The following is a 13,062-nucleotide window of genomic DNA, read 5'->3' as shown; positions in this document are numbered from 1 at the left end:
TTGAAAGCTTTGCTGAGAACAGTAATCTGGACTAGCATCCTTGTTTCCTTAGCGTTTGTAGAACATCTTTTGGCTTTTATAGTTTCCATTGAGAAGTCGGGTGTAATTCAGATAGGTCTCCCTTTATGTTACTTGGCCTTTTTCTTTAGCTGCTCTTAATATTTTCTCTTTATTCTGTAGGTTTGACGTTTTGATTATTATGTGGTGAGGGGACTTCTTTTTCTGGTCCAGTCTATTTGGTGTTCTGTAAGATTCTTATGCTTTCATAGGCATATCCTTCTTTAGGTTAGGGAAGTTTTCTTCTATAATTTTGTTGAACATATTTTCTGTACCTTTGAGCTGTATTTCTGTATTGTTTTGGAGGCTGTCCTGGAACTCGCTTGGTAGACCAGGCTGGTCTTGAACTCACAGGGATCTGCCTGCCTCTGCCTCCCGAGTGCTAGGAGTAAAGGCGTGTGCCACCAACACCCAAGAAGTGTATTTCTTCACTTTCTTCTATATCTATTATTCTCAGGTTTGGCCTCTTTATGGTGTCCCATATTTCCTGGATATTTTGTGTTAAGGGTTTGTTGGACTTGAAATTTTCTTTGGTCGAAGATTGTATATCCTCTAATGAGTCTTCAACACCTGAGATTCTCTCTTCTACCTCTTGTATTCTATTGGTTATACTTACATCTGTAGTTCCTGATCATTTACCCCTCTTTTCTATTTCCAGAATCCCCTCATTCTGTATTTTCTTTATTGTTTCTATTTTGGTTTTCAAGGCTTGGACTGCGTGGGTTGTTTCCTTCACTTGTTTGTTTGTTTGTTCTTGATTCTCTTTAGATTCTTTAAGATATTTGTTTATTTCTTCAATTTTTTGGTTTGTTTTTTCTTCTATTTCTTGTTTCCTCTTTGAGGGTCAGTATCATCTTCATAAAATAATTTTTAAGGTCTGTCTCTTCTGCTTCATCTATGATGTGATTTTCAGGTCTTGCTGGTGTGAAGTTTCTAGGTTCTGGTGGAGTCATATTGGTCTTTCTATTGCTAAGTGTGTTCTTATATTGTCGTCTTCCCATCCCTTCTTCAGGTCTCCACTGGTTTCCCTGAAGTCGGGCACACGGGTATGGGGAGAGCCAAGGGTGGGGTCTGGCAGAACTCACTTCCTTCCTCTCTGGCAGGGTCCATTCGATGTCAGGAGTGGCCCCAGAAGATCGAGGGAGCGGGTGATGGGCAGGGATTAGGTCCCCAGGAGGACCCAAGCTCACCTGAGGCCAGGCATGCAGGTGTGGGGAGAGCCAGGGGTGAGATCTGGGAGGACTCACGTCCTAGTTGTGTGGGTGGATCCACTCAATGCCAGGAGTGGCCCTGGAAGATTGAGGGAGCAGTTGATAGGCAAGAATTGGGTTCCCAGGAGGACCCAAGCTCACCTGAGGCTGGGCACAGATGTGGGGAGAACTGGGGGTTGGGTCTGGGAGAACTCACCTCTTTCCTGTGGGGGCTCAGGAGTGGGGGTCCTGAGGATTGAGGGAGGGGGTGATGGGCAGCCATTGGGTCCCCAGGAGGACCCAAGCTCACCTGAGGCCAGGCGTGCAGGTGTGAGGAGAGCCAGGGGTGGGGTCTGGGAGGACTCAAGTCTTTCCTCAACTTTCTTTATTGAACTGTTTTTTTTTTGTGTGTGTGTGTGTGTGTGTGTGTGTGTGTGTGTGTGTGTGTGTGTTTTGTTTTTGTTTTTTAGCATTTCTGCCTTGATGGGGTTTAAAGTCATCTAAGTCATCTACCATACTACCATATACAGTTTAGTCTCCTTATTTAAAATAAAACCTAAATTGAACATTATTCTGCTAGCTAATTTAGGCCATTTAATTTTTTTAACCCTTCTAATTCAAGGGTTTTTGATTCAAAAGTTTATAATTCAAGGTGCTCCTGAAAATTAGCTATTTCCTTAAAATACAGCATATCTGCCATTGGTAGGGACAGACCTTTTTTAGGTGGTGTATCACCAAGCACTAAGTATCATTGAATGGTATCATGGAAAAGCAATGACCTTTATCCTATTAATGTTTTTCAATTTAATGCTAATACATAACTCCTGACCAGCTCTGTCACAATAAGAAAAGCCAGCCTTGAGCTCAAAACTCTTGTGAAAGTGGAAATTTGATAATTTATTTTTTTATTGACTTAGCTTTTCCTGTCAAACTGATATTGCATATATTGTAAAGTGTATAAACTGTATTATTCATATAGATTAATTTAGATTTTAAAGAAAACTCCTGCATTGAGACTCCTGCATTAGGTATATTTAAATATTTCCATAATAAGAATTGAAGTGACTCAGTGTGAAAGACAGACCCCAGTAGAGCAGTGTGGTGAGGCCTGAGGACTTGAGTCTGCAGGGCTGCCCAGCAGAGCCATGGATTCTGAGTCTGGCAATGTTCTACTTTTGTGTCACTCTCTTTGCTCAAGGAAGATTGTTCCTCCTAAGGTTTTCTGACACTGTGACTCACTCTTTAAAATACTTTAAAGGGTGTTTGTGCTTTGTTGATTCCTTGCTGACTTCTTGTTTCTGGCTATTGATAGTTTGGGACAGAGTGCTGAGTATCGTCACATTTGGTCCCTCGAAATCTCCAATAAACCCAACGTATCAGAACCTGAAGAACCAAAGATTCGTTTTGTTGCTGGTATCCATGGAAATGCTCCGGTTGGAACTGAACTGCTTTTGGCTCTGGCAGAATTTCTTTGCCTGAATTACAAAAAGAACCCAGTGGTTACCCAAGTAAGAGAATAGCCTGTTTTGCCATACTTTAAAGTCAAAGACTCCAGGATCATTGCTATCAGGGCACCATTTAAATCTTTTATATTTCTTACTAGATTTTGTACATTGTGTTACTGTAAGAAAAATAATAATCTTTGAATATACTCACTGTTCTTAGTGTTCTCCTATTATGTTTCTTGTATATGTTGAGAGGCAAAGAAGAAAAAAGTCCTAAAAGTTTGCAGTCAGTTCTGTACTCCTTTAAAGCAGAGGCTCCCTTTAACCTTACCCACAATTCTGTGCATTCTAACTCGAGGAACTGCCATTCTCAATTACTTATAAGTGAGCCACTGTATTGAAAAAATAGAGTGAAAGACATAATTTGTTTTAACTTTTCATGTAATATATAAAGTCATTGGGAATCTTAACTGTAAATAATTATATACAAACTGATACAGCATTATCTAACTGAGCCATCTGTGGCTTAGGCATATATGATTAACAAGTCCTGCTTTTCTGTTGTTTTAGGGAAAGGAGGGCAAGAACACCCAGTAATTAGACTGCCTATATTGAATTAGGAAAAGTGGGGAGAACTAGTACTTGCTGAACATACACTGACTGTGCAAGCAGACTATTGCCCAGTACTTTGTTATTCATCCTTTCAAGGATGGGGATCTCTATTCCACACAGGTGGAAACTGAGGTAGAGGTATTTGTTAATTTACAAAACACCTGGAAGCCAGTATTTAAACCAACATATAAAGTCTGTTGTTTGTGTTATTTTTCTTGTAATTAAAAACCAAACACCAAGTGTATCTTGTGTAAAGTCCATGCAGTGCTGCTATACTGCACCAGTTTGCCCCCAAAGAGACTGAGAAAGAACTGGTGTCTTGATCAGGATCAGACTTAATAAAAAAATTATTTCATCATCTCCAGCAAAGCAAATTCTATTAACAACTTCTTACAGGTTGCAAAAGTGCCTCACTTGTTTTTTTTTTTTTCTTTCTTAAGATGAGATAGTATAAGATAGTGAAACCGCTGGTTGCATATTAGAAATACCTCAGAGCCTTTAGAAACACCAGTGCTTGGACTTCATACCCAGAAGGCATCAATATGTTTTTTTATAACTACTTAGGCTTCCCTCACGACCACACACACACACACACACACACACACACACACACCTGTCACAGCTTCAAGCTGTTTGTTTGTTTTTTTTGTTTGTTTGTTTGTTTGTTTGAGATAGTTTTACTATATAGCCAAGGTTGGCTTTGAACTGCTATATAGCCTAAGTTGGCTTCAAACTCCCAATACTCCCACCTCTGCTTCTGATGCTCTGGGATTTAGGCATGTGGTATGGATTTTCATTTATTAATACAAATTTAAATTGGATTAATTCAGCAGCATTTATGTACACTCATACACTACAAACAAAACTCAGGACCTTGTACATGTTAGGTACATGCTCTACCACTGAGTTATACCCCAGCCTAGGCAGCCTAGGTTGTATATATAAACTTGTACCATTTCACAGGTAAAATCCTTTATCAGGAATCATAAAGCTTTTGAAGCCAGTCTGGGATACAGTAGACCCTGCCAAAAGAGAGGAGAGATGATAGGATCCAGAGATTGTGCTGAGTAGGTCTCTGGTGAAGCATAAATTATCTTAGAAAGAATCTCCCAAAGGCAGAGGTTTAAAAGCCAATGAGTTAAAGGGTCTCCTGTATTTTCAGGAACAGAGGGTTTATTGTGCCTCTTGCTATGAGGAGATAAGAGCCCGGTGTGATAGTGAAGGCCTATAGTGTTCAGGAGCAGGAAGTGGCCAGTCACAGTGGGCCCAAAGTCAGAAGCACAGACATGACGCAGTCTGCTTACTTCCTCCTTTTTATTCTCTCTAAGATCCTGGTCTGTGGGATGGTGCCATACAAGGGTGGGTCCACAGCTAAACTTTTCTAGAAACAACCCCACAGACATGTCCAGAGGTATGTTCCTGAACTGAGTCTTAATCTAGTCAAAATGACAGTGAAGATATAGGGTGAAGCACCTCAGAGATTGTGTCATGTCACATGTATAGGTATTACTGCCCGTGGAGCATCTGGAGGACAAATTATAGCAAGGCACATAACCTACCTGGGGTTTTTGGATATGTTGTTTTCAACTCTCCTTGTCTGAAAAGGCATTGGTATTTAGTCCCACCATTATTATTAAGTCAGGGATAAGCAATTGTTTTCTCTGAGGGACAGATGGTATGTAAGTATATATTTATACTTTGCAGGAGCAGACATCCTATAGCTACTCACACCCATCATTATTACAAAAGTAATTAACCAAAAATGAACAGGCTTGATTATTCCAGTAAAAACTTACACAGAAAAGCAACCAGCAAACTGAATTTTGCCTGCCTAGCATGCTTCTATGACCCCTATTTGTCACCAAGAGGTCATGAGGAACATTATGCAATATTGTCTCATTTTTTAAAAAAAAACTTTGTCTGAAGCACATGAGAATTCTGTTTTACATTTTAGTTTCTTTTAGTGTTCTGCCTTTTAAAATGAACAATAAAGACTGTGTTTGGGGGGGAAAGGACGTGTCAATTCCACATAGAGCTAACAAATTCTTGATTTCTTTTTCATTTTAGTTGGTTGACAGGACTAGAATTGTGATCGTACCTTCTCTAAACCCAGATGGACGGGAGCGAGCACAAGAGAAAGAGTGCACCTCAAAGATTGGGCAAACAAATGCCCGTGGCAAAGACCTGGACACAGACTTCACAAGTAGGACTAAATTTTACGCCACTAAAGTACTTTGGGGATAGCTCTTTCTGTACTAGGAGATTGGTCAACCCCACTTTGTAGATGAGGAATGGGGCAGTACTTGTCTAGGTTTTGAGTGCAAAGTATAAATCAATATAAATATCCAGAAAAATATTTTGAACTTTTTTTCTTTCACTTTGTAAAAATAATTGGAATTTTGTGTTTGTTTGTTTGTTTTTTGAAGAAACATAGTCAGGATCATTGGGGCGTTTCAATGGCACTCTCTCTCTACCCTTCTGATGTTGTTATATATAATGTTACTAATGTGCATACATTATCTCAAACTATGCACTACTCAGAATAACCTCCCTGTAAGAACTTATCTTTTTTGCTTGAGGAAGCACGTGGAGAGACAATTACCCACAAGTTTTGTAAGCCAGAGTTATAATGGAATTCAAATAGAGTATTTCTATATGCTTTCACTAAAATTTAGAACTTGATATTCAACTTTTCTCTTTTTTAGGTAATGCTTCCCAACCTGAGACCAAAGCCATCATTGAAAACTTGATTCAGAAACAGGATTTCAGCCTTTCCATTGCTTTAGACGGTGGTTCTGTGCTGGTCACGTATCCCTATGACAAGCCAGTCCAGACAGGTATACTGAGTAACAGTCCACACATGTAGTATTTAAGCCTTGTAGGAAATTCCAAGTCACTAAGTAGCCTTCCTTCTAAGTGTTTTTCAGTAGTGGACAGTTATTTACTGTCTGCTCAAACAATCACCCTAGACAGTTGTCCATCCTGTACTGGAAGCACTGGGGCAAGTTGGAGAGGGAAGGCCTGAGGAAGGCTAAGCTGTATGAGTCACAGCATCTAGGCATATCTGTCCAGTGTGGTCTACAGTCAGGTTTTGAGGAATTAGTGTTTATAGAACTTGAGAATACCAAAGGAAGTATGGCACAGTGCCAAATGCTCATGGTAACAGCCTAAGACTGCCTCCCATGCTTGACACCTTGCCTAGTGGGTTGTGCCTTGTGGTAAGCTAAACGGTTGCTTGTTGAATCTCCACCAGGTCATAGTATATGCAGACAGTTTGAGTTAGTTTCTTTTTTGTTTTTTTGTTTTGTTTATTTCTTCATCTGTTTTTTGTTTGTTTATTTGTTTTTAAGACAGGGTTTCTGTTTGTTGCTTTGGCAGTACTGGAACTCACTATGTAGACCAGGCTGGCCTCGAACTCACAGAGATCTGCCCGTCTCTGCCTCCTGGGTGCTAGGATTAAAGGTGTGCACCACCACTGCCCAGCTAGTTTGAGTTATTTTCTATGCGGTTACAAGGGATATTTTTATTAGGCCCCAGTTGTCCATAACTGAGATACAGTAAACTGAAAGAAGATTGTATCTTAGTATAGTACTCATTGTATAAATTCACTTTTAGTATTTCTTTAATGTAAGGAAGATGTTTGCTCCTAAGTATGATTATCTTGGACTAAACAAAACAATGTTATTATTTATGGTAAACTCCTCAGTAAACTTCAGTGGGGTGCAGAACTTACTAGAAGAGGACTCAAATCCATACTGTTGAACTTGAGCAAAAATCTTTTCAATTTATCCACTGACTTTCAAATTCTTCTTCTTGGTAGTGGAAAACAAAGAAACTTTAAAGCATTTGGCATCTCTTTATGCAAATAACCATCCATCGATGCACATGGGTCAGCCCAGTTGCCCAAATAAATCAGGTAGGCATTTCCCCTACCCTGTGCTACTCATTTTGGTTGATTGTTTTGGGGGAGAAGAGAGCCTTTTGGTCTTGTTGGTCATACATCTCACAATGATTTTATAGATGAGAACATTCCAGGAGGAGTAATGCGTGGAGCAGAATGGCACAGTCATCTGGGCAGTATGAAGGTATGTTTCAGAGAACAATGTTAGAATGGCTTTCAGAATGGTGGTCATTGAGTAAAAAGGAGCTACTTTTTGTAAGACAGGGAAGTGATCGGCATCTGCCTTGTGACTTTCTCAACATGCTTAGGCCTTCAATTAATCTGACAGTGATCTTCCATTTTAAACATTCTTAACTGTATAATTTAATAACATTAACTATACTTACAGTCTTGTAAAACCACTACCAAGTTTCCTTCCAGTTTTTTTCATTTCTTCAAACTGTGTCTGTACCAGTTAAACAGTGACTCCCTATTCTCCCTGTCCACAGTCCCTGGTAACCTCCACTTCTGTGTTTAGGAATTTGTCATTGTAAATATCTAAATAAAAGGACTTTATGTGGTAATCCTTTTGTATCTAACTTCTTATATTAGCATAATTTTTAGAACAAAATATTCTGTTATAAGTAGCATATTTTGCTCACCAGTTTATGTGTTGATAGACGTAAGCATATAGTATCTTTAAGCCTGACTTTTCACTTTAAGTAAAGAGCTAGGAATGGCATTGCTAGGTATCTAGGTATTGTTTTTATTCCATTTTTAATGTTCTGAATAACCACCAGGCTTTTCCATTGCATCTCTGCCATCTTAGATCCTATCAGCTGTGTTCAAGGATTCCATCTTCATCTTCTCTATATCCTGAGTGACGCTTGTTCCTTTAACTTCCCTATCCTACCTGACGTAACATTATCTCATTGTAGTTTTGACTTTTGTTTCACTGATGGCAAAAGATATTGGACTACCTTGGGCTGTTGGTCATTTGTATGTGTGACTTCTTTTAAGAAGTATCCAAATCTTCTGTCCACTTTATAATCAGGTGTGGGCTAGCAAGGACATACAGGTGCTCTCTGCCAAACTTGATTATCTGAGTTCAGTCCCCAGAATGCATATAGTGGAAAGCAAGAATCAATGTCTCCCCTGGCCTCCACACATGTACCATGACATGGATGCATGCAGGGTCCTCCCTGCAGGTAGAGCGGAGGAAGGGCCGGTCCAGCCCATCTCTTCCCGGGGCTGAGCAGGATGGTGAGTGTCGACAACTCAGACCCTCCCCCCATTAGTTACCGGGAAGAAAAAACACACACTGAGTCGGGAGTCTGTCGAAGCAGGATCTCGATTTATTCCAACAGGCAGGAACTTATATAGGGCTGAGGTAGGGGATGGGAATCTTAGGATAGGGTAAGGTGACCTGAGGAGTAAGGGCCAATAGTATTCCACCAAGCAGGCAGGTAGCTAGGCAGGGGGCAGTCTTGCATCAGGTCTGGCTGAGTCACCCCCACTTGGAGGTTACAGTTTAGAGACAGGTTGCCAAACTCTAGCCAGGCTCAGGAGCTTAAACTGGGCCTTGCATCCAAGCCCTAAACTCAAGTCAGGCTCAGGAGCCTATACTGGGCCTCGCATCTGAGCCTTTCTTAGGCCCAACAGATGCACATACAATGTTAATTAAAAATTAGTTGGGGGCTGGAGAGATGACTTAGTGGTTAAGAACAGGACCTTAACCATATACAAAGAACTACAGACACCACACTGGGTAGTGGTGGCAGACACCTTTAATCCCAGCACCTGGGAGGGAGGCAGAGACAAGTGAATCTCAGTGAGTTTGAGGCCAACCTGTCTACATAGTGAGTTCCAAGGCAGCCAGGGCTGTTATATAGAGAAACCCTATTTGGCGGTGGGGGGAGGGTGCTAAACTATAGGCAACTGAGGAATGTTTAGAGTGGAAGATTCAATTTTTCCCAAGGATCAGCACACCAATTGGTTATCTAATACCACACCTATTGGTTATTTAATACCACACCAATTGGTTATAGTCCCAAATAAGTTGTCCCTGGAAACACAGCTTATTAGTAACATTATGTAGACTGAGCAGGTTATATTTAGATGTTTTTGCATATACATAATATATGTAATAACAATCATTGAAAAAAGAGGTCATGGACTAGAAAGAGAGCAAGAAGGGGTATATGGGAGGGTTTGGAAGGAGAAAGGAGAAGGGAGAAATGATAGAATTACATTATAATCTCAAAAAATAAGGAAAGTGTTAAAAAAGAGGAAATTTTGTGACTATGTGAGAAAGTTAGAAAGTTAGTTAATATCATTAACTAAATGTGAAAAAGAACAGTTGGGGGGTGATGGCATGTAAAGTTTGAAACCTGTCTGCACAAGTGGTTCCTGCACTTGACTACGTGTTCTACTGTGGCCGTGGCCATTGTCACAGCAGGCTCAGACTAAAGGGATTAGGCTTGTCCTCTACCTCAGTGCTGTAGGAGCAACAGTGGAGTTCTAGAGTTGAGAGGCAAGGTGGTTCTCTGTGTGGACTCATTCATTCAGCAATCCCCAATAAACATCATCTATACTTACAGGCTCTGTGGGAAGCACTGCCACATTAGAATGAACAGTCCTGTATGTGACCCATTATTATGCATGGTGACTTATTTATATTTGTTGTAAAATACATCACAAATGCTGCTTACATCACCCACTTCTTGTTTCATTTGTTTACAAAGTTAATTTTTAGCCAGGCTTTGGTGGCGCACGCCTTTAATCCCAGCACTTGGGAGGCAGAGGCAGGCGGATCTCTGTGAGTTCGAGGCCAGGCTGGACCGACAGCCTCCAAAACAGAGAAACCCTGTCTCGTAAAAAACCAAAAAAAAAAAAAGTTAATTTTTACGTGTATTAATTTGATTCTGAACTTTGCATTTCAGGATTATAGTGTTACCTATGGCCATTGTCCAGAAATCACAGTGTATACAAGCTGTTGCTACTTCCCTAGTGCAGCTCAACTTCCTGCCTTGTGGGCAGAGAACAAGAGGTCTCTCCTTAGCATGTTGGTAGAGGTGAGCTTTTTTTGAGTTTTTTGTCTGTTTCCCTCTGATACTGGGAGTCAAACCCAAAGCCTCATACATGCTAGGCTTCATCAGAGGAGTATATTCAATGAAAACCTTTATTAAAACAATTTTTAAATGTATATCAAAAGATTTGTTTTTTGTGTGTGTGAGTGTGTGTGTAAGTGTGTGTGAGTGTGTGTGTGTGTAAGTGTGTGTGTGTGTGTGTGTGTGTGTGTGTGTGTGTAAGTCAAAGGTTGAGCTCACTTTCCACTGTATATACTGAGACAGGATGTCTTGCTGTACCCAGAACTCATTAATCTAGCTAGTCTAGCTAGCCAACTTTCCCCAGGCATCTCTGTCTCTGTCTCCTGAGCACTGGATCACAGCTGGGCTGCCATGTTCATCTGGTCTTTTACATGGGTTATGGGGATCTATGCCAGCTTTCCTCTCCCTGGGGTGGAAAGCACTCTCCTCCTCCAAGACATCTCCCCAGCCTGAAGTGTGCTCATCTTTTTGTTGCCAAAATAGATGCCATGCATGCACATATCTTAAATCTGCTTCGTGTTCTTCCTGCTGAGGAATTACACAATTACAGTCACTGTACAATGGAAGGAAGCAACTCAAGCCATCTGAAGATTGCTTCTAATGCTTTAGGCTTTCAGAGTCAGAATTCTTTCTCTTACTTCTGGCTAGTGAGCAAATGTGGTCAGGGTCAGTGGGGATAAAGGGTAAGCCAGGCTGACAAGATCATGTTTGATTTGGTTTGGTTTTTGCAGTACCAAGAACCCTTTGTATTCTCGTTAAGCACTCTACCACTGAGCTATAATATACCATCAAACCCCTACTTTTTAAAGACAGGTTTGCTAATTTGGTGGGGGTGGCCTTGAACTCTGTTTCCTGCATCTGCATCTGCCTCCTAAGTAGCTAGGATTATAGGATGTGCCCCACCCATAACTACAAGGGTTTTGTTGTTTTGTGTGTAGAGAGAGAGAGAGAGAGAGAGAGAGAGAGAGAGAGAGAGAGAGAGAGAGAGAGAGAGAGAGAGAGAGATTGGTTGATTTTGATCAAGCCTCAAGATATTGCCTGTAAAATATCTGCTGGCCTTGTTAAAACATAAATTATGTTAAATTTTTTTCCAGGTTCACAAAGGAGTCCATGGGTTAGTTAAAGACAAGACTGGTAAACCAATCTCTAAAGCAGTCATTGTACTCAATGAAGGAATAAAAGTGCACACAAGAGAGGGGGGTTATTTCCATGTGCTTTTAGCACCTGGTGTCCATAACATCAATGCCATTGCTGAAGGGTACCAGCAGCAGCATTCACAGGTAAGAAACTCAAGTCGAATTATATAAGTGTTTATTGTTAATAACATTTGTGTCTTATTTTTAAACTTGTTAGAGAGCATGAAAGGAACAAAGAAATGAAAAGTATGCCTATCTCTTGATTATAGCGTCTATTATCTTTTTGTTGCCAAAAGGTATTTGTTGTTCCTCAGCAACAAAAGAAAATCTTGCATAGTATTTTGTGTAGTTTAGATGACACTGAGTTACCTTCCTGGTTTGCTTTATAGGCCCAAAAATATTTAGTGAAGCAGGGCTGTAGTATACCATAGTGACTTTTTAAATTTTAATTTTAATATTTGATGTGTATGGATGTTTGCTTGCATATATGTCTGTGCACCATGCAGAGCTAGAAGAGGGTTTGGATTCCTGGATTCTGTAGAACAGGAGTTAAGGATGGTTGTGAGCCACCGTGCGGATGCTAGGAACCAAATCCATATCCTCTGGAGGAGCAGCCAGTGCTCTTCACTGCAGAGCCATCTCTCCAGGCCCAATAGTGACTTCTTTATGATTCTTACACTTTATCCTTCTAGGTCTTTGTGCATCATGATGCAGCCAGTTCTGTGCTAATAGTCTTTGATACAGATAACCGGATATTTGGTTTGCCAAGGGAACTCGTGGTAACTGTGTCAGGTAATAATTTTCAGTTTTTAGTACTTGAAGTTAAAACTAGTTCTGCTGTTATGCTTTGAGAGTGGCTATCCCCTACAAACACCTCTAGCTGATTGCTTTTTCCCTAGATTCTATTTATTTAAACCTGGTTCCCCCAAGCTATTTTCCTATTACGTTTTTATGGCTCCACCAAGAGACCTTTCCTCATTATCTTAGCTAACACAGTAGCCCTATTACTATCTCTACCCTAGTAGAGATACCATATTTATCTGTCCACTGTATTGTCTACATTTAATGTCCCTCACCAAAATAAAAGCTCTAGGCAACAGAGAGTTGATTTGCATCCTCAGACCCTACTACCATAGTTACCACAAGTGAATCTTACTGGATATTGTTAAACAAGCAAATGTTGCTCTATATCAAGATCACACTGGCTGCTGGAAGTTATATTTTGTTTTTTTAAGGTTCAGGAAAGAGGAAACATTTTCTCCCCTGGGTTAATTTGTGACATGCTTGAATTACTGAAAGGTTAGGGGGAAAGTAGATGGAAAAGACAATGTTCCACTGTGCTGCATCTGTCTAACACCATGATCTTCCATGCACTTCTCAGGACTTAAAGCAAAAACCCAAGAGGGTGGGGGTCTGGGGTGAATGTGGGGAACATGGTGTGATCACAGGACCTCTTGTGGGGTTCTTGGTATTCTCATTTGAACCTGGAAAAATGCAAAGAACTTGGTGGTTAAAGGCACAGGAGCCGGATTCAGTGGTGGGTCAAATCTAGCTTTGCCAGCCTTTAGCTATTATGAACTCAATTTTTATTTCATGACTGTTATTTTCTGTTGTTATTGCTAAGCTGTTGTT

The 13,062-nt window shown here is 40.5% G+C and overlaps 1 protein-coding gene across 1 annotated transcript in view; it reads left to right on the top strand.

Annotated features, from left to right (window-relative positions):
* Cpd (carboxypeptidase D) overlaps positions 1-13,062 on the top strand; it is a 68,346-nt gene that overhangs the window by 50,616 nt on the left and 4,668 nt on the right. Inside the window, exons 13-20 of the mRNA XM_040749169.1 lie at positions 2,560-2,755; positions 5,372-5,507; positions 6,010-6,141; positions 7,125-7,220; positions 7,325-7,389; positions 10,127-10,258; positions 11,389-11,574; positions 12,123-12,222. Of these exons, the coding sequence (XP_040605103.1) occupies positions 2,560-2,755; positions 5,372-5,507; positions 6,010-6,141; positions 7,125-7,220; positions 7,325-7,389; positions 10,127-10,258; positions 11,389-11,574; positions 12,123-12,222 (1,043 nt within the window). The remainder of the gene's footprint in view (positions 1-2,559; positions 2,756-5,371; positions 5,508-6,009; positions 6,142-7,124; positions 7,221-7,324; positions 7,390-10,126; positions 10,259-11,388; positions 11,575-12,122; positions 12,223-13,062) is intronic.

The sequence above is a fragment of the Mesocricetus auratus genome, unplaced genomic scaffold (assembly GCF_017639785.1).
Source record: "Mesocricetus auratus isolate SY011 unplaced genomic scaffold, BCM_Maur_2.0 Super-Scaffold_100007, whole genome shotgun sequence".
NCBI classification, from domain to species: Eukaryota; Metazoa; Chordata; class Mammalia; order Rodentia; family Cricetidae; genus Mesocricetus; species Mesocricetus auratus.
Note: the sequence above shows the minus strand (reverse complement) of the source record. Positions and strands in the feature narration are given on the sequence as shown.